This window comes from Pipistrellus kuhlii, unplaced genomic scaffold (genome assembly GCF_014108245.1).
Source record: "Pipistrellus kuhlii isolate mPipKuh1 unplaced genomic scaffold, mPipKuh1.p scaffold_m20_p_19, whole genome shotgun sequence".
NCBI classification, from domain to species: Eukaryota; Metazoa; Chordata; class Mammalia; order Chiroptera; family Vespertilionidae; genus Pipistrellus; species Pipistrellus kuhlii.
Genome location: NW_023425504.1, coordinates 14,005,578 through 14,032,244, shown reverse-complemented (window position 1 = coordinate 14,032,244; position 26,667 = coordinate 14,005,578). Strand labels below are relative to the sequence as shown.

General features: G+C 37.2%; 1 protein-coding gene and 2 pseudogenes across 1 annotated transcript; 1 reads left to right on the top strand and 2 right to left on the bottom strand.

Annotated features, from left to right (window-relative positions):
• Positions 1-1,995: 1,995 nt before the first annotated feature.
• Positions 1,996-3,156, bottom strand: LOC118722190 (annotated as a pseudogene).
• A 12,829-nt stretch (positions 3,157-15,985) lies between these two features.
• LOC118721953 (actin-related protein T1-like) lies at positions 15,986-17,156 on the top strand. The gene is given in 2 exon segments (XM_036443215.1): positions 15,986-16,025; positions 16,147-17,156. Coding segments are annotated over 2 exon segments (1,050 nt in total).
• A 4,934-nt stretch (positions 17,157-22,090) lies between these two features.
• On the bottom strand, positions 22,091-22,468 carry LOC118722192 (annotated as a pseudogene).
• Between the last annotated feature and the right edge of the window lie 4,199 nt (positions 22,469-26,667).

Below are 26,667 nucleotides of genomic sequence, written 5' to 3'. Positions count from 1 at the left end.
TTGGGATTCATCTTGCTTGGGACTCTCTGTACTTGTGTAACATTTTTCTTCCCCACATCCAGGAAGTTTTCTGTCATTATTTCTTCAAATAGATTTTCTAATTCTTGCTGCTCTTCTTTTCCTTCTGGCAGCCCTATTATACATATGTCACTTCATTTCCTGTTGTCCCAAAGCTCCCTTAGGTTCTCCTCCTGCTTTTTAATTTTTTTCTCTAGTTGTTGTTCAGATTAAACTGGTTTATCTACCTTATCTTCTAACTCACTTATTTAGTCCTCTACTTCTTCTAGTATACTACTGAAACCTTCCATGGTGTTTTTTATTGTAGCTATATCACTTTTGATTTCTTCCTAATTTTAGCATAGGCTATTGATTTTCTCATCCACTCTGTGTATGAATTGTATGACCAGTACTAGGAATTCTTTTTCTGTCATGTTGCATGCTTCTGTTTCACTAATGTCTTTTCTTGGTGACTCTTCACTTCCTTTGCTCTGGGGATTTTGTCGTCTTTCCATTCTGACTTTCGCCAGAAGGTTCACACATTGAGTTGTATGGGCCTGGACCATGTGCAGTGGGAGCTTCACACCATCCGAGTGTCACTGATGAACTCCAACACCAAGATGTATGGCTGCCATGGGTTGGTAGGAGCCATGCTCACCCAGGATCAGTCACTGGTGCTCAGTGTGGCCTTGTGCATGCACCTTGAATCAGGGACCTGCCTATGCCATGCTGAAACAGAGACCCCGCTGGCACGTGCCAAAAATCAGAGTCCCCTAGCATGTGCCAGGAGTCAGAATTCCCCTGTGCCTGCACCAAGAATCAAGGATCAGAATCTCTATTGTTTGGTGTGCCTTGTGCTGAGAATCAGGGTTTCTGTGTGTGCATGCACCAAGAATTGGAGTTACTGGCTCTTAGTGTCAATGCACTTGGAATCAGGGATCCCAGGCACATACAATGAAAAACAGAGTCAAGTCATTGGTGCTCAGTGCTGCCTCTCACCCAGAGAATCAGGGTCCCTGATCTGCTTGGGGGACTGGGTTGCACAATAGCACTATGTTGATAGGAGATCTACTCCTGCACTGCATAAAACAGACTTCTGTGTACACTTGGCCAGAATCAAAAAGTCCGGTGGCACTGCTACCCTGCATGGGCATGGGGTTTAGTCATCTGATTGCATTGGAGGGAACAGATTCCCAGTGTTTGTGCACTCCCAGTCTCAAATTCCTGTAGTAGCACTGTGGCCCTGTGCGAGGGGAAGGACTAGCAGTTCCTATGGTGCTGCCAGAAGGCTGTGGGGAGGGACATGGGCTCTGTGACTCACAGAAATCTGCAGCAGGATGTCTGGATTATTGGTGTCTGTGGGTATGCAGCTGTGGTCTTAGGTCTCTGTCCCCAGTGGCTACAGGGTCCTGGTTTGCACCTGAGACCAGACTGGGTGGTGCTGATGCCAGGATCCTTGTCTTAAGCAGCTCTGATTTTCAAGATGGCATGGTCTCTGTGCCCGTGCTGGCTGCCTCTGACCTGTCTACAGTGGCAGCAGGGCTCTGTTGTCTAAGACTGCCAAGTTTGGCAGCCCCTTGGAAGACCTGCAGGATCTAACTGTCCCTAGCTCACACACAGATACACCATATATATCCACATACTCCTCTATCACTCCCTCACTCTCTCATACTCTCTCCTTCCCTACCTTCCTGCCAGTCCCTATCTTCCAGGACTTTTTCCCTATCCCCTTTCATGTGTAGCAAATTATCAGCCATCATTAAAATCCCAGATAACAGATAAAAGTGTTATTTATTCATGAAACCTTTCCCCCAAAAAAGAGTACTATAATTAGTGATTATAATAGTAAACTGAGTCATCAAGAAAAAAATATATATATTTGGTATATTCAGTTTAATTAGGTAGAATCACACTAAGCTAATTTCTTCGCCCCCCCTTTTTTGCTTCTAATTCCAGAACACTTTAATTCTAAAGAGCTTTAATAAATAAAAAGCCCCAAGTTTTCAAAACCCATCAAAAAGCAGATAAATAATCAGTCTCAACAGAGCTGGGGAAAATTGTTTTTAAAGAAGGGTAAAGGTGAAGTTGGTAACCATTCTCTTTCAAAATAAAATACTACTTCCTCAAATAACCACTCAGAATGTCAGTTGATATATTGTAAATAGGCAGGAGGAAAATAATTGTCATATTTGCCTTATATGCAGTATTGGGCAATTAAAGGCCAACTTAGCGATTTATGAATGGCTTGCCAAAACATTGAAAAGATGAAAGACTTCATCCTTGTCATAGACTTCCACTTCAGCGGAACATTCAGTGCACACAACTGGGTGATAGATTGCTTCCACTTCTATCTCTGCCTGCTCTGTAGCATCTTCATGGTTAGCCCTCATCTTCTAATGGCATCGCTTTTTCTTCCTGTTTTCTGGGGTTTTGTATCTTAGAACCTCCTCTTTGTTGACAGAACAATTCATCACAAACATTGCTCTGCGCTGAGTTTTGTATGATTCATGCCTTTGATAATCAAGACACAGTGTGATCATGCAGGCAGGGCAATTCAAGACAGCATCACTATTTGGAACCGACTGTTATTATTAACATGGCCTCTGTATTCCAAAACTATGGTATCTTCTTCTCTGTGTGTCAACCCAGGCCTGATCTCTGTTATCTTTTTCAGGATCACATGGTAATTCATCATTTGTTAGAATCCTGTGTCATTTCTACTTTTTTCTCTTGGTCACCTGTGCTCTTTGGTCTTCATCCTCAGAATCAGAATCAAAATATATATCGTCATAGTACTTTGTGGAAGCTATTACTACTTTCCCACTTCCTGAAGAAGACTCTGTTTCCAGGAAAGATAATATGACCTCCATTGTTTTTATGGTGGAATTTAATTCAACTTCCACTTATTTTTCAATTTTATCTTCATTAGATTCACTTTCTCTAGTAAGACATTCTCTGATGAGTTTTCATTTATGTTCAGGAGTTCAATGTAAAAGCACATCCACTTCATCTTCAGAACTGCTCAAAGCCAGCTCATCATCGCTAGGGTCTTCAACTGTGTAGGGGTCATAGTCATCTTGGAGCCGGTTCATGGTGATCTCTGCACTCAGACACCATCCACAAGTGGCTACAGAGTACATTTCCTCATGGAATCACTTCCCCAAGCTAAGCTAATTTCTTAATTGGGAAAATTATCTTCCGAAAATAGTCAAGCTAAAACTAACTTCACATTTCAAATGAGTAACTTTCAGTAATTTGGGGATTCATTTGTGTGTAACAACTGTCTCTAATTATTGAAATTAGCTCTAGCCAGTTTGGATCAGTTAAGAAGAGTGTTGACCTGAGGACTGAAGGGTCCGGGTTCAATTCTAGTCAAGGGCATATGCCTGGGTTGTGGGCTTAGTACCCAGTAGGGGGCATGCAAGAGGCAGCCAATCAATGATTCTCTCATCATTGATATTTCTATCTCTCCCTCCCTCTCACTTCCTCTCTGAAATCAATAAAAATATATTTTAAAAAAAGAAATGTGTCATTAAATATGCTTTTCTTTATTAAGATTTAAACAGAAAAACACACATATACTATATATAACATTATATAACAACTAATATAATATTAATATTACAGAAATATATAATATTCTAGAGCTTTATTCATTCATTCAACCAACATACAAATTATGGTCACTCATTCTACATTGTGGCTCCCAGAAGGCATCAAAGAGTTAACGTGTTTGTTTCACTCTCCAATTTGGAATGCCACACTTCCTTCCACTATTGGAATTCTGTTCCAGCATTGCATTACAGAGCTTCCCTAATGCCTGCCTATGGGGATGCAAGTAATGGTGCCATCTGACACTTATCATAATTTCATTCAAACTCATATTGCTTTTACATTGTATTTTCTTTTGCTAGTCTGGCTCCAAATTGCCAGCAGCAGGCTCAAATTTTACCTAAATGGGAGCATTTTGACTTGGGGAGAGAACATTGCTCAGTGCCATTTCCTTAATAGTATACATTACTGCAGAGGGAGGATTCTGACCCAGGGCCAAATCCCCTTTATCCATAGCATGGGAAGTTTCAAGGGCAAGACAGCAGCCCCTGCGGAGATGTGCAAATCCTTGCTGAGCTGCAGAAGTGGGAGAAGAGAATCTCAGTGGAACCTGTCAGCCCAAATTAAGGCCAGGCCTGAAGCATTTTGTGTAGAGAGAGCAAGAAAAACAAGTTGCCAGATAAATGCATCTTAACTAGTCCTCCTCCCAAATGTCCTCTGCTAAGTAAGTTCTAAATGCTAATCAAAGAGATAGCATGAAATAAGGTTTTGAAGAAGGCAGGTGAGTCATGCAGAAAAATGAAAACCAAGGGACAGATAAACTGTTTTAATTCACTCAAAGATCTGTTCTAAATAGGGCCCAGAAACAGAGATGTCTATGTAATGAGGGAAACAAGAAGGCAACCTTATGAGGAAGTATAATTGAGGATTTAGAAGTAGTAATAATGATACAACCCGAGGTAAAGAAGGAAGGGTATTAAACTGAATTTGCAGGAAGCAGTCAGGCTTCCAGTTGTCAAAGAAGTTCTAGATATTTTAATGTTGGGTAAAGAGGCAAAATTCAACTCAGCAGGGGGGAAAAAGTTAGTTGGTGGGGCGTTAGGGGACAGGCAGGAGATAGTGTGAAGAGGGCAGCACAGGAGCTTCTTGGATTGGGGAAAAGTATATCAGGACACATGGTGGCCCCTCACTCCTTTCAGCACCTATCCATATACTAATCAATAGTCACCTCCTCTCCTATCCACTCTTGTAGGTCCTTATAGCTTCATATTGCCTCTGATTTCTCAGGGTTCCCGTTGACGGTCACCCATCATTGACTCTATTCCAAAAGACCAAATTTCCAAAACTTCCCCTTCCTATCAAGATCATGTTCCCTCCCAGAGAGCTTTGTAGGTATCTGGTAATACTGTAATCTGTTTTCCTCAGAACTCTGATTTCACAAAGTACTTCAGGACACTAGGTGGGCTCAGCACTTCCCTGTGTCAACTGAAAGAAAATCTCCAGTTTTATTTACTTTATATATTGAGGTGCAGAATTTTTCTTAAAATGGTGTTGCTGTTAATATAGACAGGAAAACTGTGACAAACACACACCATGAGTCACCCCTACTGTGAACTACCTTTTGAATGAAGCACTTGTCTAGCTGGCCAGTCTCTTAACCAGGACTTATGTGGAGGATAGACTTTCTCAGAAAGGTCTTTTCACAGCCTTTCTGATCACATTCTATACAGCTCTTTAATGCTCATACTAGCTCCAGGTATAGGAATTACCAAGATCAGGCTCAGTTATTCCTGGCAAATAAATAAATAAATAAATAAATAAATAAATAAATAAATAAAACAAAACTTGTTCAGACCTCAAAGATAGATTGGCTAAAGATCTTCACACAAAATTTGCTCAGCAGTTTTCTCTTCTGTATGTCTCTGGGGTTGTCCATTCCTACTTTCAGTTCTTTTTGAATCTTTTACAGAAATTTTTTACTAACTTTTTAATGTGTTTTTTAAATATATATTTTTTTTTATTTCAGAGAGGAAGGGAGATGGAGAGATAGAAATATGATGAGAGAAAATCATTGATCAGCTGCCTGATGCATACACCTACTGGGAATCAAGCCTGCAACCTGGGCATGTGCCCTGACCAGAAATTAAACTATGACCTTCTGGTTTATATGTCGATGCTCAACTACTGAGCCATGTTGGGCAGGCCAAATGCTTTTTGATGAAGTTTTTATCACAAATGGAATTGTAAATGAAAGTATACAAATTCAAGCCTAGCCCCACTGTAGGAGACACAACTTAAAGTATGAAAGATCATGAATATCAACATATATGAAAGCAACAGATACACTAGTTCTAAATTATATTCTTTTGATTTGTATTAAAGTCAAATGTATTAAATTATATTTTATATCTGAAAAAGTGTAGTTATATTGTACTGATATATTCAGATATCTCAATGTGAGCAATTAAAACCACAAAGAAGATAAGCTGAATGTGGGTGCTATATATAGCAGCTGAAAATTGGACCCATGTTAGGTGCCACCCACACAGTTTTGTATTGATCAGGAAAATAAATATATATTGATGGAATCATTTTTTTCTGGTTTTCTCTCAAAAATACCACATGCACTATTTTTAGTAATAAGCATGGTATTTTACTTCTATGTAAAGAATTCTACTTTTGGTCTCCAGCTAAAAAAATCCAGAGTTCCTATGGTTGCTAGGGAACCAACAAACATAATTCTTCAATCTCTTATAATATAAAGGTATAATTATACACTTGCTTAGGGGGGGGGCATGTGAACATTTTTTCTAAAATTAGATTAATGCAATCATTTCTATATTGGAAATAAATAAAATTATGCAGGAAAATAGTAGTTAACATAATAGGAGAATCATCTGAACTTTCTATTGTTCTTTCATACCCTGCATCTCTTCAGATATACCCTTTGTGAAAAAACAATCTTGATTTGGCCTCTGATGCAAAACATTCTTCTGTGAGTGCCTACAGTAATATTTCATTTATTTCAGTTCCAAAATTAGAAACAAGAAACTCATTGTAGTGGATTATGAAATTTTCTTCTGATAGATTCTCAAATTTGTTATTAATATTTCATTATTGTGATTGCTGATGGTCTCAGGTTCAGAGGAAAGTTTTTCTGAAATAATAAATCGCCTGCCTTATGAGAAACATTATTCATAAACTTATGTAAAAGATCTGCTCTTTCATTATAGTATTAGCAGCTAACAATCTATCTGTGCGTGCCCATCTGACCTTGCAATTACTGGCTTATCTCTATGATGCATTGCAATGGAGTTATTAATTCCACTTCCTTAAGACTTTTATTCTTTTGCTCTTTAGGTCAGCCAAGGAAAATGATAGAGATCCAATTATTAATAATTATCAGCAACTCAAAAGGCATATGGAAACCATTCTCTTAAATTTGTTCCTGAAGAGAAGCAAATGTTTATACCTCCAATTCTAGGAAATTAAAAAAACAAAAGACAAATACAAACAAACAAACAAAAAACACAAAAAAACAAACAAACAAAAAAACCTGAGGAACATCTACTCAGTTGTAGCAGTTACTGGCTGAGAAATTGAGAGCAAGAAAATTCAACTACACCAGGGCTCTCAGCTGTAAATGAACCAGTTTGTTTCTCATGAGCCTTCTGGCCAAATATTATTGCCTTTGCCCTGTTCACAGTGGTACTACCTATTGTATGATTTAACACTGTTGGTCTTGCTAGTAAGAGAGAGAAAAGAGGCATGTCTTCAGACTGCCTCCAAAGTGTCAGCCTTACAAACACTAAGGTCTCCTATTCCAACAGTTCTAGAACCACATTTATCTAACTTTATTTCTAATCTATTTGTCTCAGTCAGAAATGCTCTTTAGAATTCCTCTTGCTTCAGGAAACTATGCTTGGTTTGGACGTTGGAGATAATGAAAGCATAGCATTAGAGTATCATAGTTGTGAAAGGGATTCATAATAGATCATGGTGCTCAGCATACTGCCCAAAGGCATGTTTTGAAAACTATTCTGAGCTAATTATTCCCACCTTCTCTTATATTCACTTGGGCAAGAAGGGCAAAGAAGCAGGAGTAATTCTGCATGAAAAAGGGATGGGATCACACCATAGTACTCTGAAAAGAAAGAAATGTGTGGTCATGACAGAACTTTAAATAAAACTAAAAGTTTTAGTTCAGATAAGAAATCCAATAGTGTCTATTGTCTATAAGTACCAAGCTGCCTGGCACATAGTAGATGTTCAATAAATATATATTAACTAATTAAAACACATATTACTCTATTTAAGCCCACATTCATGATTTAGTTATGAGAATAGGGTACCAAGAAGCCAGAGTTGTAAATCAAATAGCCAGTGCTGGTTGTACTCACTAGCAAACAACTTCTCTCCTATCCTATATAATAAAAGCCTAATATACTAAGTGTCCAGTTTTCCAGTCAGCCATTCAACCAATCAAAGTGTAATAGTGTAATATGTTAATGATATTCTAAGGCTGCTCAAACACTTGTCATCCACTGACTACCAGGGGGCAGACAGTTCACTGGTCAACCAGTTACTATGACATGCACTGACCACCAGGGGGCAAACGCTCTGGTAGATTAGCTCGTTGCTGGTGTCCGACATCCTACTGATCAGCACTGAGCAAGACCGGCTGGACACACCCTGGAGCTCTCCCACAGTCCTTCCCTGGCCCTCATTGTGCACAGGTGGGGTCCCTCAGCCTGGTCTGCACCCTCTTGCAATCCGGGACCCCTCAGGGTATGTTAGAGAGTCAGTTTTGGTCTGATCCTACAGGGGGAGCACTGCTTAGCAAGAAGCAGGGCCCATGGCTGGCCGGCATCTAGTGCCTAAATAAATAAATAAAAATAAACAAACAACAATCAAGGGTATCAATGACTACATGCAAGCAAATAAAATGAATGGTACCTTTGGCTGCCAAGTGTGTAAAACTCAGGAATATAGCAGAAGGAAAAGTATTATTTCAGCATGTGGCAGGAATCCAGGTATAGTCATGCATGGTACTTGGAAATAAGTTCACTTTACATAATTTTCCATATGGCCAAGGCACACCCATTTCCTCCAGTGCCCATGACATGCATGACCTAGGATCCCAGCACATACACATGCACTTCACTCTAGGGTAAAGGTATTAAAGGGAAATAGCCAATAGTCTGCATATTTCCTATCATAATGAAGTCTCCAGAGATGTATTACCTTTTCAAACAGGATGGCAGTGATAGAACCCTAAACTAGATAACCCATTAGCCCTTTCTATAACATTATATTACATAACCCTAAACATTCTCTATCTTATATTCTGGGAGTCTTAAATGGAGAAGAAACACCACAGAGTCCCTTATCAAACACTCATCACTTTCTCTTGGGTGTAAATAACAATAAGACGAGCTAATTTCCCCTATATATCTGTATAGTTTATAGAATTGATCCTCTTATGATTTCTGTATAAGTAAAAATGTGTAAAAAATTAAAGGAGCCCACATTAGTGGAGAAAATTGGTGGCCCAATATTGAAAAACACCCTTAAATATTATCCAGGCTGCACTGCATTATAAAAAGTTGCGCTATTTGTTTGGAATGCTTACAAATCACAATAGGACTGGCTATAAAAGTCACTGATTTATAACTAGAAGGCAACACAAATGTTCCTATGCCCAAAAAGTGTATGTGTGGGGGAGGAGTATTTTGGGAAGGGAGTTGTATTTGATTGAGCCCTATAGAACCTATAGTGAACATGTTGTATTAAAACACAAATTATGCTGCTTTTGAGCAAGAAACTGGAGGACTAACACCTTTATTGGTGTGTGCCTCTTTCTAGCAATTAACTATGATGGTTTTATTATGGTCTGTGGAACTGCTAATCAATAGGGTGGGATGCTAGTTACAGACCACAGCCGGTCCTGTGTGCCTGCATAATGCTCACAATTTTGCTCCCAGCTGTTCAGTCTAATCCATTTATGGCTGTTTATGGCTCACAGTCAGAGAAATCTTCTATTTACAGCTCATTCATCATTCTTAACATTTTCAAACTCCAGGCTGAATGTTCTGAGGGTGGGAAATAAACCCAGACTTCCCCTGTCCCTTTTGCTATTTCAGCACATCAAACCCTTCTTCCTTTGAAAGGCCCACAGACTATATTTTGTCACACTTCAAATTTGCATTAAACTGGTTTCACACAACCTATGAGATTATGCTAGTAGAAATTTAAAAGGCAAATGTGTAATTCTAATATATCTTCTGCATTACAGGGAGCTAGATAATTCTAAAGTGTTTGTCCTAGTGCTTTGGAAACAGGATAGGGTGGACATGGAAGAAAGTCAACCAGTTGTGAATATTGCCAGAATGTTAATGGAAATCTGGACTAGAGAATTAATATCAACTAATTATGTTTAGAATTTGATTAATATGACTGAAAAAATTAAGGAACTCACTAATACAGAAGAAGTAGTGTATATAATTATCAAACAAGTATTGTAGAAAGGACAAAATGGATTTTTTTAAAAAAACCTCAGTCAATCCTTTAAGAAGCCAAATAAAAGTATATGAAAATAAAAAGCATAGAGAATGTAGATAAATGAAAATTTTAAAAAAGAAATTTATCTAAATTGATCAGTGATCACAATAAATGCAAATGACTTAATACACAATGGAATAACAAAAAATTATGAATTAATAAAAATTAGTGGTGACAAATATTCTTGTTTTTCTCATTTATTTACTCTATCTTTGAGATGTTTATCTAAGTATCTTCTGAGATTATGTTTCCTGATTTACTCACCTATGGGGTAATGGGTTCTACAAGTTTGCCCCCTACGTTGTGAAAAAACTTTGCCTTCCATTTATCCTACTGCCTTTGGAGAGTCAAAAAGAGCCCACTGAGGCAGGGCCCTCAGAGGTCCCAGATCTGTCTCTTGCTTCAACAGTGTTTGGACAGAACCGACCTAGGGATGCCCCTTCTCCCAACCTCTAGCCACTCTCCTGCATCTTATCCAGTCACCACTTTCAGAACCATTTTTGGGACCAGCCAGCCAACACACCATTTTTTTCTAGCTTAACTTCCTTTTTTCTCTTTATTGATTAAGGTATTACATATCTGTCCTTAACTTCTTATTGCCAAGCAACCATGAGTTCCCAGATTCGACTCATCAGAATTATTCCACCAAGGTGGAGGCTGCGGTCAACCGCCTGGCCAACCTGCATCTGCAGACCCCCTACACCTACCTCTCTCTGGGCTTCTATTTCCACTGCAACAATGTAGCTCTAGAGGGCAGGGCCACTTCTTCCTTGAAGCAGGAGGCTGCTGAGCATCTCCTAAACATGCAAAACAAGTGGGATGGCCCCATTCTCTTTTGGTCACTCTGAAGCCTTCCCCAGATGAGTGGGGCAAAACTCAAGATGCCATGAAGCCACCCCAGCCTTGGAGAGGAACTTGAACCAGGCTCTTGTGGAGCTGCAGGCCCTGGGTTCTACCTTTACAGACCATCAGCTCTGTGACTTCCTGCAGAATCATTTCCAGGGCGAGGAGGTGAAACTCATCAAGAAGATGGGCTACACCTGACTCACCTCTGCAGGCTGGCCAGCCCCAGGCTGGGCTGGATGAGTATCTCTTCTAAATCTCACCCTCAAACACGAGAGGTCCCTCTGCATTCCCCTAGTAGGGGTGTCGAACTCAATCAGAGAAGGGACCAAAATCTAAAATCCAGCCTAAATCGCAGGCCGAATGGTTTACTGAACAGTCATACACTGTCATTGTGATGGAAACGCAGCGGAGTGCAGTGATGACAGCGCAGTGCGGGCCACATTGCAAGGCCTGGCGGGACGGATTTGGCCCGCGGGCCTTGTGTTTGACACATGTGCCCTAGTGTTTGGCTTTTACCTGAGCCTCTTCTTGAAACTACTAGACATTCTTTTAACCACCTTGAAGCCCTCTCCCATGCATTGGAGCAAATGAATCAATAAAGCTTTATGCAGACAAAAAAAAGGGGGGCCCTAAAGTCTAATATTTTGGAAGTCAAAACATTGCTGGGTCCCCTTTCCAACTATTTCATGGTTCTGTAGGTATCAATCCTATGGCCCCACAACTCTCCCCTTCTGAGTGAAAAGGTCTTATCTATACATTCTGTCCAGAGAGTTTGTTACCCAGGCCCACTTCATCTCATTTTGGAAGCAGGGAAATAATCCTGATGTTGATTCATTGATATAAAATTCAAATTTAGAAAATAAGTTCTTATTGATCTCAGAACAAATATTTCAGTTACAGAAAAGATTCTAGCCATCAAATACATAAATAAATAAAACACAATTAGACCAATTTTTATACACTTTCTTCTAGGAAATTATTTCCAACCTTTTTGACCTAAGGAAATACTCAAAAATATTTTTGTTGTTCCTGTGAAATAATAAGGTGAATATTCTAGGTAAGAATAAAAAACACAAAAAGCCCTATATTGATCATTATATTAGTACACATTTTAACATGAAATATAGTTCTAACATAATGTGTAATTATATTCATAAGAAATGATAATTGTCTTTATGTAATATTAGCATAATATTATATAACATATAAATTCCTAAATAACATACTACTTTTTGTTTGGGAACCAAATAACCAAATATTTATGCAAAGGAAAGTTTAAATAGTATTAAATGTTATAGTATCAAAAATAGGCAACAACTGATTTATTTGAGTTCTTGCAATTGATATTTAAAGAAAGAACTTGTTTTTTTATATATGGATGCTCCTTTTCTAAATAACAACATAAGAAACAAGGTATTGGCATTTTATTCACCATATTTTCTCTCCCACATAATTTAATGTGCTTATAATCTTCATTCTTAATTTAAAAAGAGCAAAAATGGCTACAATTAATATGCTATTTCTTCTTTGAAACATTAATCTGACATTCCAAAAAATGTTTAGTAGACTTAACAAGAATTTGATCAAATTAGAGAAATTTATGACTCTAGTAAAAATGCATCTTAAGGTATATGCAGTATTGTTATTTATTCATTCAAGTTATTGATGTTTAAATTTCTAACATTAGTGTTACTGATGCTTCCTGGCTTAAAGTAACATTTTATTAAGTATATAAATTTCTGTGAATATATGATTAAGAATAAAAATTATTAAAACAGTAAAATGGTAATGACCATGTGGGAAATGTACAGTGTTTGAGCTGAATGATTACTAACATTGCTACTAGAACTTGAGCATGCCAATCTGATTATTTTCTTATCCTCCTACATGCTCATTCAGTGTATGCTACATGTCTCTCAAACTGATCTAAATTAGGGGTAAAGGTTTTAAAATGATGTTTTTGTTAAATAGGTAAGGAAACAGATGCTAGTTGTTATTGCCTTTAACAAAATAATACTTACCTGGAATACATTGGCAAATATGGGGATTCAAGACCAATGTATGGAAAATACTGTCATACTCTGGAACTGGCTTAATTGCAAATTAAAATATATTAATTTGATTATTCTTTCAGTTAAGTTTTACTTGGGAAAATTCATAGCTAAAATTCCATGCTTATTCATATGAAATAATTGACAAATGGGCTAAAGTCAATTAAGATTATAAAAACAATTTTCAATGTAAGCATTTGAAGGGAAGCATTCCAAACAGGAATGGTATCCCTTTAGAAGTGGTCAGATTGGGAGGCTATAACTCATTCTAGTGATGCCATTCAAAATGCTGTTTTAAAATTGTGCTTAATGAAGAGATTTCTGGGCCATTTTATATGCATATCACAAGATAGTATATTTTTTTATTCACAAGTGGCATTTATTTAGATTAATCAGACCAACTAATGAGGCTCTTGTGGCCTCATTATAACAAGAGTTAGGACTACAAATGATTCATGGAAATAGAAATACCATTCAATGGATTATTCCAGCTTCATTATGTTTTTTTTTTTTTTAATATAAATCTTAAAGAAAGAGTGCAGCTGGCATGGCTCAGTGGTTGAAAATTGACCTAGGAAACAGGAGGTCACAGTTCAATTCCCAGACAGGGCACATGCTCAAGGTTCCAGGCTCAATTCCCAGTGTGGGGCATGTAGGAGGTAGTGAATAAATGATTCTCTCTCATCATTATGTTTCTATCTTCCCCTTCCTCTCCATTTCTCTCAATAAAAACATTACAAAAGAGGAAGATATAATTTATATCCTAACTTTTCAACTTATCACATTGGAAAGAAAAAAACAAACCAAAACAAACTAAAACCCCAGAAGGAATAAAATGAAAATGAATATTGTAGATATCATTGAAATGGAGAATATAAAAATAATAAAGAAATCAATGAAACCAAAAGCTGATTCTTTTAAAAAGTTCCACCCATGCACCAGGAGAGAATATTACTATAATTTTACAGAAATAAAGATTATAAATAAATACTGTGAACAATGATATGTTGTAGAATAGGCAAATAAAATGTGTTATATCCAAACACTGGAAAACTCTTAAAACCAGTATGCTAAATAAATAAAGGCAGTCATAATGGCCACATATTATGATCCCATTTATATTAAAAAGGTAGAGAAGATGAATATATAGGAACAAACATACACAGGAGGATGATCTGAAAATGGTTACAGCTAAAGAGAGCAAGGTTTCCTTTGAGGTGAAAAAAAATGTTCTAAACTTGATTTGTGATGTTTGCCCATATCAGGGAATATACTAAGTCATGGAAATCCTATCTAATAAAAGAGTAATATGCAAATTGACCATACCTCTGCTATGCCCACAAGCCATGCCCAAAAGCCATGCCCACCAGTGAATCAGGAGCGAACATGCAAATAAACCTAACCAAGATGGCTGCAGCCACAGAGAACAGGAGGGAGGCTTGGGTTTCCCAGGCAATGGAAGAAGCCAAGCTTTCCTCCTGCCCTTGCCAGCCTAGGCCTCCACTCAAGGGTACAAAGTTTCAATAATAGAAGATACATAAATCCAAACAGAAATGGTGGTAGCCACAGAGCTAGAAAAAGCAGGAGGCTAAGGTTGCCCTGGGCTATGGCATAAGTCAAGCTTCTTGAAGCCCTGGCAGGCCCAGGACTCCACTCTAGGCTACAAAGTTTCAAATGTAAAAGATAAATAAATCCCAGATAACAGGACCTCCGCTTGGGTCACCAGGGGGTAGGGCTGGCCTGCAAACCACCACAGGCCCCTCACCCAAGCTGCCCCACGCCCCAAGGGAACCCCCACACTTATCTGGGACACCCTTCAGAGCAAACCAACTTGCACCCACCCACGCACCAGGCCTCTATCTTATCTAATGAAAGAGTAATATGCAGATTGACCATCACTCCAACACATAAAATGGCTGCCCCCATGCGGTCAAAGATCCTCCCCCCATGTGGACACAAGATGGCTACCACAAGATGGCCAGCAGGGGAAGGCAGTTGGGGGGTACCCAGGCCTGCAGTGGAGAGCAGTTGGGGGGGGGGGGGCTCAAGACTGCAGGGGAGGGCAGTTGGGGGTGACCAGGCCTGCAGGGAAGGGCAGTTAGGGGCAAACAGGCTGGCAGGGGAGCAGCTAGGCATCAATCAGCCTGGCAGGGTAGTGGTTAGGGGGTGATCAGGCTGGCAGGCAGAAGTGGTTAGGGGCACTCAGGAAGGCAGGCAAGCGAGCCACTGGGGGCTAGCAGTCCTAGATTGTGCCCGTTTAAACTGGCAGTCAGACATTTCTCGAGGGGTCCCAGATTGGAGAGGAAGCAGGCTGGGCAGAGGGACACCCCCCCCCCCAATTCATGAATGAATTTCATGTACCAGGCCTCTAATATACACTATAAATGAATGAATGCATTGTATGTGAACTTTATCTCAATAAAACTGTAAAAGACAAGAAAACAAATATAAGCACCTCTGTGACTGCATTATGGTCATCCTTACTCCAATTTGAACACGTGTTTCATGCTTAGTTCCTTCCCTTTGCTATTCCACAAAAAGTAGTTCACCTGATTATAGAAACCATTTATTTTTGGGGGTAGATAAGCCCACAGCTGGGCTTACTCACTTGGTTCTAGGGCTAGAACTTTTTTTCAGGTTCACAGAGTTATCAAAGCTATTCATAGATATGGTTTACCTTCCTCTATTTCACCCTAGCAGTACTGGTATCTCAGAGACCTGACACCTTAAAATCCCTCTAATGCTCTCTGGAGACAATTGTTACCATGATGACATGGTCACATAGCAGTAATCATCACTGAAACAGCATCACCAGGCCCTAGGCTGCCATAAGGAAAAGAAAATTCATGGGTTCAGGATGGGGTGCTCTGGGTAACTGGGTACAGCCTGATAGCTTCAACTGAGTGACACCCTGATAACTTGGGTATCCTGTAGCTTTAGAATTTCCAGAGGAGCCTACTATTTCACCCCATGGTCACATGTGCTATATTTTGGTGAAGTTCAGTAAAATTTCTGCAGGTATTTTAAACCATACATATTAGAAATCCCAGCTGTAGGTTTTTGTTTTTTTCTTTACATTTTTTAATTAAATTATTATCTGTGTACATATTTTAACATTGCTCCCCCCCCTCCCATACAGGAATCTGCAAAGCAGGCCTGTCTGGAGAGACGACACCCCATGGTGTCATCAGTTCTGTCTTAGGGCATTCTCAGTTTAACATGCCATTATCAGAACCCTATCAGAAAGGCTACATTGTGGGGGAAACTGCCCAGTACAAGTATGAGGCCTTCCAGTTACACTATCCCATTGAGCATGGCCTGGTATCAGGGTGGGATGACATGAAGAAACTCTGGGAATATCTTTTTGAGTGGGAACTGGGAATAAAATCCCCTCAACAGCCTGTACCCATGACTGAGACCTTCTTGAACTCAATGGAGACTCGAGAGAAGATGGGAGAAAAAATGTTTGGGACCTTCAAGGTGCCTGCCTTCTACCTGTCCAACCATGAAGCAGCAGCACTCTATGCCTCTGCCTCAGTCACAGGCCTTGTGGTGGACAGTGGGGAAGGAGTCACTTGCCTGGTTCCCATCTTTGAAGGTTTCTCCCTGCCTCATACTATCACCAAGCTTGATGTGGCAGGGAAGGATGTCACAGAGCACCTTGCCCAGCTGCTCCTCACTAGTGGGAGTGCCTTCCCTTACATACTCAACAAGGACTTAGTGGACGACATCAAAGAGAAACTGTGCTATGTGGCCTTGAATCCAGAGAAAGAACCACATAAGAGTCCAAAGAAAGTCCTGAAAAAATACCTACTGCCAGATGGGAATGTCATCTACATTGGGGAACCCTGATACCAGGTGCCAGAGATTCTGTTCACACCTCAGCAGCTAGACATCCACAGTCTGGGACTCCCAACAATGATGTTCCAGCAGCATCATGAAGTCTGACAGAAGAATCTCTTTGCAGAAATTGTGCTGGCTGGAGGCAACACTCTCTTACCTGGGATTGAGGAAAGACTTATGAAAGAACTGAAAGAGCTGGCTTCAAAAGGAACTCCTATCAATATCACAGCTTCTCCTGATAGGATTGGTTCATTCATCACGACTTCTCTGAGCAGTTTCAAACCAATGTGGATCACTTCTGCATAGGTCCTGGAGTATGGGACATGTGTCATTTAGAGAAGCTGCATTTAAAGAAGCCACAGCACAAGGAACAGCTTGAAAGGTCATATCACAGAAGCATTGAATGAAGGTGAAATCTTCCCATTGTGTTCAATAAAAGTGATATAACATTTTGGATTTTAGTTCATCTTTATTGCTGTCACAGTAATTACTGATCCAAGTAGTGAATTTTTTTTGGGGGGGGGTCAGGGATTCTCAAACTGGGTTTATTTGATCAATGGTAGGAACATGAATCCCTTCATAGATACATGTGAAATATTGGCTTATTTGCATAAGTGCAGTTTTTTAGGGGGAGAAAATATATTTCAATAGATATTGAAAGGCCTTCATAACCCAATGATGTTCAGCACCATCAATGAAAATACCCAAAACCTTTTTATGGATCATAGTAAGTTTCTGTTATTATTTTACTTGTTGTTAAAGCAAGTTTTTTCTTGTTGTTGTTGTTCAAGTTCCCATATTGAAGACAATTTTTTCAAATTTTTTGTTTTGTTAATTAATGCTCTCACAGCAATATTTTCTATAATTTTCATTAGTGTGCATCTTTTTAAGTGGTTCTATTTCACCCTTCCTGTCCTATGAACCTCTTCAATTGTTTTCTCATCAGAAATACTTGAGGTATATATTCAGGCTGTATCCACATGCAGAGTTTGTAGTAAAAGCAGGTGCTTGAGCCTCATGCCCACTTTTTGACTCAGTGGAGTCCCTGGAATCTTCGTTTTAATCAAATGTCTTAGTATTTTTATGTTTTAATTGATTTTTTTCTTTACTATTTTACATTTATCTTTGTTGTTGAAAGTATTACAGATGCCCCTTATTTTTTTCCAGTTGACCCCCTCTATCCTGCACCAAGTCCTTCAGCATACTATTTTCTGTGTCCATGGGCTACGCAAATAAATTTCCTGGTGAATCACTTCCCACCAGTCCCCCCCAGCCTTCCCTCAGACATTCATCAATCAGTTCCATGTTTCTATGTCTCTGGATCTATTTTGTTCATCAGTTTATTTTGTTTATTAGATTCCAAATATGAGTGAGATCAGGTGATACTTATCTTTCTCTGTCTGGCATATTTCACTTAGCATAATGCTCTCCAGATCTATTCATACTATCTCAAAAAATAAGAGACCTTTCTTTTTTACAGCTGCATAGTATTCCATGTGTAAATGTACCACAGCTTTTTATCTACTTTCCTACTTATGGGCACTTGGGCTATTTTAATTGATTTTTAGAAACAGAGGAAGAGAGAGGGATAGAAAGATAGAAACATCGATGAGAGAGGAATAACATTGATTGGTTGCCTGCACTCTTGCATGGCCCCTACTCAAATAGAGCCTGCAACCCAGGCATGTGTCCTGACTGGGAATCTGAATAAATAGATTACAACTATTTTGATGGGTCAAGGGAAGAAATTCTATATTTTGTGTGTCAAGGGAAGAAATTCTAGCTCTTCTAAATTTGTCAATTGCCTTTATACCTTTTATATTATAATTGAGGTTGTACAATTTCTCTAGTTAAGGCTGACTTTCTGAAAATTGTATGGAATCAAAATGTGTTTTCCCTCCATTCCTATCTCATTTTTAGTGCTAGTCTGTGTTATATCCAGATCTGTCAAATACTCAGGGTCTGCATGCTAATCCTGACTTTCCAAGGGAGAATGCCACCCAGATCTGCCATCCAGTTTGGCATTATTTACTTAAGGGAGGTGGGTGACAGAATGAAGTTCCATGTCTTTGGTAACTACATAAAATATTTTCTCCTGCAGTTGGAAATAAAACCACAATCAGCTTCAAGGAGTGTGTTCTGACCTACTCAGGGCCAGTCCTCTGCATAGTAGTACTTTCAGACAATAAGCAAAGAAGAAAATATAACTGAAAAAGAATACCAGATTGACAAGTTGTTAAAAATGTACCTCACACAGACATTATGAATAAAAAGAGTATAGTCTCTTTTTAAGAGAAGTACCTATAGATTAGAATAGGATGAAAACTGGCCCTTGCAACTAGGATATCATACTGTTCTTTACATATAAAGTCTTGACAGTCTTTGAATACAGATAATTCATATAGAGATGGAACCCAAGATCTTTTAATTACCTAAGATGATAAGTCAGTCATTATTTGCCTTTTCTCTTTTATGCACACATATACACACACCACAACAAGGAGATGAGATGGAAAAGGGTGTCCAAGAGATCCGAAGAACATAAGTATGGATAAGAATGCATATGAATACTATAATTTATCTATTTTATTTAGCCCTTAGTCATAACATCAATTTTAAACTGTAATAACCTCCCATGCTCTTTAAAGCGAAAAGAATCTAACATGGCTTTGGTTGGGTTTTTTTTTTGTTTTGCTTTGTTTTTTGTTTTGTTTTGTTTTTTTTGTCTTAGCAATAGAGAAAAGAGAAAGAGGATAAGAGGAAATGAATGTAATAAATGAAAGATCAAGATAGCAGGAATTTAAAATGGAAAGCATGTTTTAGCAGGAAAAGCTTAAGACTAGATGACAGGTGGCATGGAGTGCAGTCCAATTGCTGTCACTCACTACTAATATAACTTTGCATAAGTCATTGAACCTTTTTCTGAGCCTACATTCCCTCATCTGTGAGCAAAAAACTAACAAACCAACAAAAAATAGGATATTTCAAGCATACTTCTCCGGATTATGCTGAGTATCAAATGACTTATGGCATAGGAAAGTAGTTGACCAAACATAAAGCCCTATAAAATGTAGGTGGTTAATACAATTTTTCTTTTTAAAGAGACCCATAAACCTTGTTGTCTGACTCTTGATTGATAAGGACATCAAAGTGAGGTGCAGAAGTTCATGTCTCTGGATATAGGACATATGCAGTAACATGCTGGGGAAAATAGTGTTCATTAACCAGCTGGCTTGTAACTGCCACCACTACCAAATACCTTTTGTTAACAATGCACCTCCAGTATCCATGATCTCCTCAGAAACCTCCAAATCTCAGAAGTTTACAGCTTAAATACTCAATTCACTTAATGCTGTATTGGCACACAGCAACTTCGAATTCTCTTTCATGTTCAAGAACTATAATCAGCATTTTAGAAAACTGTATCTGCTCTTAATATAGTAAATGTAACAAAATTCTACCATACCTTTATAGGAGCTGTCATTTACCTAGTATTGGTTATCTCTGATAAATTACAAACTATCCTTAGAAGAGAGGTTTTTAGTCACAACCACGTAATGAAAAAGAATCAGAGACACCACAAGACACTGATTGTGTCATGGAAGTGTCACTCCTCCTCCTTCTGAGGGTCACAGCAATAAAATTTTTGAGGGACCCTGACTGATCCCATCAGTGTCAGATGGTAGTTTGCTCCTCAGTTTGTCCTTTCTTGTTTTCCTATGTTTTAACGTAGTGCTTTGTTGATACCATATTATCTCTTTCTTCCTTTGCAATTCCCTTCACCAGTTTCATGTCATTATCCTCTTTTAAGAAAAACTCCTTTTCTGAGAAGCTCACCTTACCATTGCTATACGTCCTTTCTGAAATGTGAAATGCCCTGTATCAATTTATCTTCATTCATTTCAGCAGTTTCTCCTTTTTGCCTTAGCTGCTCACTTTCCATGCTGTCTCCCATTCTCATTTATATGGGATTTCTCTTTCCCATTCCTTTAAAATATTTCCCATTGCTTGTAAATGATTGGAAATTGTTTGCTGAGAGATGTTTAACTTTCTGCAAGTTGTTTTTGAGTTTGACAGGCATCTTCATCCAATAAATGTTTGTAATTGTTGATCTTCAAACTTTTTCAGTTGACCTGGACATTCTTTGTCTTTTACATCAAAACCATCACTTTTAAAGCATTTAAACATACATTCACAAATATCTTGAGATGGAGCATGTTCACCATAAGCTTCTTGAAGTACTCAGCAGCACTTTTATTCAAAATAAAGTAATGAATTAAAACTTAAAAATAAAATAAAAAATAAAACTTCCCACAAATGCTCTGTTTTTGGCACGAAATTCAAAAATTTAAAGTGTAACTATTGAAAATAATCTGAATTATTTACTAGTATACCTAGTATAGAAGCCACACTCATTGAAAATAGCATAAAAACAACAAACCAATTAGGAATAAAGTAAACTAAGGAGGTGAAAGAAACACCGAAAACTAGAAGACACTAAATGAAAGATACATATAAATAGAAACATATTCTGTTTTCATGGATCAAAAGAATTAACATTGCTAAAATGTCCATACTATTTACAGCCATCTACAGATTCAATGTAATCCCTATAAAAAAATTCAATGTTATTTTTCACAAAAATAAAAAAATACAATTCTAAAATTTATATGGAACCCCTCAAGACCATAAATAGCCAAAACAATCCTGAGAAAAAAGAACAAATCTGGAGGCATCAACCCTAGTAACAAAGAGTATGGTACTAACATACAAACAAACACATAGACCAATAATACAGAATAGAGGGCCCAGAAAATATTCATAAGGTAAATTAATCTTTGACAAGAGAGCCAAGAATGATGACTAGAGAAAGGATAGTCTCTTTAATAAATGGCACTCTGATAGCTGAATATTCACAAATAAAATTTAAAAATTGGACCCATATCTTGCACCCACCACTCATAAAAATTAACTTGAAATAAATTAATGATTTAAATGTAAGACCTAAAATGGTAAAACTCCTAAAAGATGTCAAAGGGAAAGACTACTTAATACTGGTCTTAACAATTGTATTTTTGGATAGAACACTAGATGTACAAGCAATAACAGCAAAAATAAACTAGTAAAACAGTACATCAAATTAAAAAGCTTCAAAACAGAGAAAACAACAGACTAAGAAGATAACTTATGGAATGGAAAAAATATTTACAAAATAGAGATCTGATAGATTAATGTTTTTCTTGAAGTGAACATATCAAGATTTCATTGTCATAATAAAACACAATATGATGTTTAGAATTGGATCACTTGACCCTTTCTCTTCTTATCTCCTCCCAGTTGAAAATGCTTGCATCTCTTAGTAGCTAGCATTCTCTTAGATCTGCAATTAGGCTCAACGCATTCAAGGCTCAGCATAATCTTCTTTGTAGTAGTTTTAGCCTTTTTTTTTTTTAAATCGACTTAGTCTGCCCATCATAGCCACTCTGCTCCCTGTCATAAGGCTGATTTTCCTGCGCATACAGAGAATCTTTGCCCTTCCTATACTGTATTTCTTTGTTGAGTTGATGCTTGGCACACTTCTTACAGACAGTTCTGCAGGATTTAGGAACATTCACCATGGTTGTGAGAGCACTATCAGCAAGGAAAGACTGACAGGTTAATTTTTAAAATATATAAGAAAGTCCTACAACTCAATAGTAAAAAAAAAGAAAAAAGAAGGCAAAGAAAGCAAACAAATAACCCAATTAAAAGTGGCCTAAGGTTTTGAATAGACATTTCTCTAAGGCAGACATAAAAAGGGTTAACAGGTATGTAAAAAAAAAAAAATGTTACTAATCACCAGGGAAATGCAAATCAAAACAACAATAAGATTATCAAAAGTAAACAAACAATTATTGGCAAGAATGTAGTGAAATGGAAATCCTTGCACATTGTTGGTGGGAATACAAAAGGTTGCAACCATGATGGATAACAGTATGGTGTTTCCTCAGAAAATTAAAAATAGAACTACCATATAATCTAGCACTATCACATCTAGGTATTTAATTAAATTATTTAAATTACAATTAAAATTATAACTCAAAGAGATACTGGAACTCTGTTCATTACAACACTGTTTACAACATTCAAGATGTGGGAACAACCTCTATGTCCCTTGACAGATGAAAGAATAAAGAAAATGTGGTCCTGGACTGTGCTTCTCAGTGGTTAGAGAATGAGGCCATGGACCAAAGGGTAGTGGGGTCAATTCCTGGTCAAGGGCATGTACCTGGGTTGCAGGGTCAATCCCCAGCTGCATCGGGGCATATGTAAGAGGCAACCAATCAATGTTTATCTCTCTCTCTCTCTCCCCCTCTTCCATTCTCCTTAAAAATCAATGGAAAAAAATATCCTCAGGTGAGAGTTAAAAAAAAAAAAAGGAAATGTGGTATATTTACAATTTAGCTATAATAAAAAGGCAATTCTGCAATATATGACAATATGGATGAACCTTAAACACATATCTAAGTAAAACAACCTAGTCACAAAAGGACAAATACTGCACAATTCCACTTATATCAAGTGCCTAAAATAGTCAAATTCATGTAATGAAAGAGTGGAATAATTGCCATAGTCTAGAGGCAGGGATAAATAGGGAGTTTACTAATCAATGGGCATAAAATTTTAGTCAAGCAAGATGAATATTCTCTAGAGATCTGTTGTACAAAATTGTACTTATAGTCAACAGTAATATATTATCCACTTAAAATTTCTTAGGAGGCTAGATCTCATGTTAATTGTTATCACTACAATAAAATAAAACAAGTCAAGGATAAATGTTATAATTTCTAGGTTAATTACCAATAGAACAACAAAAGACTATACAAATACAAGTGGGAAAATAGAAATAAAAATCAATCAACCTAAAAGTACATTTTAAAAAGAAAACTGAAAATAGAACAACAAAACAAATTGAAAGCACACAGTAAAGTAATAAATTTAAACCCAAATATACAAATTTTTGCACTGACTTGCTAATTAATGAAGTCAACATTTTAAGTAAAAGAAACAGACTCACAATATTTTTAAAAGATGCTGTGTAGAAGAGACATATCTACCACAAAAAATATATATAGAATGTGTGAAAGTAAAATGATTGGAAAAGATATAGTATTTAAAAATAAGGATGTGGATGTAGTTTTAACAACACCAGACACAATAGATGATTATGCAAAAAGCATCATTATAGGTAGCAACAATAAGTGATAAATCCAGTCTAAACTTAATTCAGTCTTTAATATACAAAGCAAAAGTCACAGAACTTGAGCTATTAACATATGCATAAACACAAAGAGGAAATCCAAATGGCCAATAAATATTTGAAAAAGTGCTCATCTCAATAGTAATCAAGAAAAAGAAAATTAATACCAAAACCGGTTTGGCTCAATGGATAGAGCGTCGGCTTGGGGACTGAAGGGTCCCGGGTTCGATTCCGGTCAAGGGCATGTACCTTGGTTGCAGGCATATCCCCAGTAGGGGGTGTGCAAGAGGCAGCTGATCGATGACTGTCTCTCATCGATGTTTCTAACTCTCTATCTCTCTCTCTTCCTCTCTGTAAAAAATCAATAAAATACATTAAGAAAAAGAAAATTAAATTATAATGAAGCACTACTAGACACATACCAGAAAAGTTAATACTTAAGTGACTGAAAATAATAAATATTGATGAATATTAAGAGCAACAGAAAATCTCATACATTCTTGGTCATATATGTAAATTGGTACCACTATATTAAAAAAAAACACTATTACCTTAAATATGAACTTAAAATATATTCGATGATTACAATTTTTTTATTTTATCATTCAAAGATATTTTGAGAGTGAAATGGAGTGCTATATATAATTATGACAGGATAATAAATACTGTTAACCAGAACTGATTATGCAAACCAGAATTGTATATAGTCTCCATATCCATGATCTCACAGTTCTCACTATTAAGTATTTATCCAATAGAAATGCATGTGCTTATACAACAGTTGCATTTGTCATAATAGCTAAAAACTGGAATGAATTCAATGTCTATTTACTGGAGCAGAATGTGGTATATTCACCAAAAACCACCAACAAAGAACAAGCTAGATCAATATACAACAACATGGATTAGCCTCAGAAATACTGAACAAAAAATAAAAGCCAGATACAAAATATATACTGTATAATTCCATTTACATAGAGTTCAAAAAATAGGCAATGCTATGGAGCTTAGGAATACAAACTTAAGTAGTAAAACTATAAAGAAAATTAAGGAGGTAATGACCATAAGTGTTATAATAATGATTATCTATAATGAGAAATTAAGGATTAATACTTGGAAGAGGGCACAGAGTGACTTCTGTAGAGTATGATGGCCTCCATTCTCTTCATCTGAGCTGTGTTGTAATTACATGTGTTTACATTGTGAAAATTCATAAGCTCTATGTTTTGTTTTGTACACTCTTCTTTCTGTGTATTATATTACACAACAAAGTTAAAAAAAATACTTGGTGCTGAGCAATAAATTATCAAGTAATAATGTATACAGATAGGGAGGGGTTGGTACTGAAATTCAGTCTTCAATCAGAATAAAACAGATTCCTGAACAGTAATATCTTAGCCTTACTTTTGCCTTAAAAATCAATTATAAAACAAACAGCATTTGTAAGACAAAACCACTATAAAGATGTCCTTTGAGAAGTTGAATTCAATATTATACTAGAGTATTGAGAAGCCTCATCCAAGGTTTTTTATCCAACAAATATATCAAAGGAACATACTTATATTATAATCTGACCCTTCAGAAAGGAACCTCATGGCCATGTCAGAATGAGACTTAGCTGTACTTTTCTCATCTTTCTGAATAAATAGAAATATACTTAATTTTTTCACATGGTATATGGGCAAACAAGATAAACCAAAAATTATGCCAAAATGGGGTCCTTTCTTTTCCACATATCACCTCCATCAACCTCAGAGATATCTCTGTCATTTGCTAAGTAAATAGAACAGGTTTGATCAAAGCCTTAATTTTATGAGATTTATTTGTCTGCTTTCACAGGAGGTAAAATGTGCCAAATTCTTACGTCATTTTCACTCTAAGGTTTAAATATGAATAATCATTAATCTAAGTGTTGCACCACACTGTACAGAGCCACTTAAAGCCCAGGGACATGTCACATATGCTAATGGCTTCCCTTAGTCTGTGAGGAAATGTTACTTGCAGCTTGCTGACTACTTTGTATTAATGAAGACAAAGGAAAATTCAAAGGAAATTCAGCTCTGTCCTTGAAATGCATGGAATCAGCATGTTGAGAAATTTTGAAAACATATTTAATTAGGGAAACTTCAAAACCTACTAGAGGCAAGTTCCCTATTAAAAATTAAATTTGTATTTCTAATGAACTATCTTATTTTTATACATTATACGAATTTTCTGATATTCTAACGTAGCTTTTAAAATTTTGAATTCATAAAATGTTAAGTACTGGATATTTTTATTTATTCAAAGATCCCTAAGGAAAAAAAATAAATTTGTACTTTCAAGTGACTAATCAAGAAATGTTTCCATTCCCAGACCATGTGGCTCAGTGGTTGAGCATTGACCCATGCACCAAGAGGTCGCAGGTTTGATTCTCAGTGGGCACATGCCAGAATTTCAGGCTTGATCCCCATTGGGGGTGTGCAGGAGGCAGGTGATCAATGATTTTTCTCTGTCTTCAATGTTTCTATCTCTCTCTTCCTCTCCCTCTCTCTCTAAAAAAAAATCAATAAAAACATATTTAAAAATATTTTCACT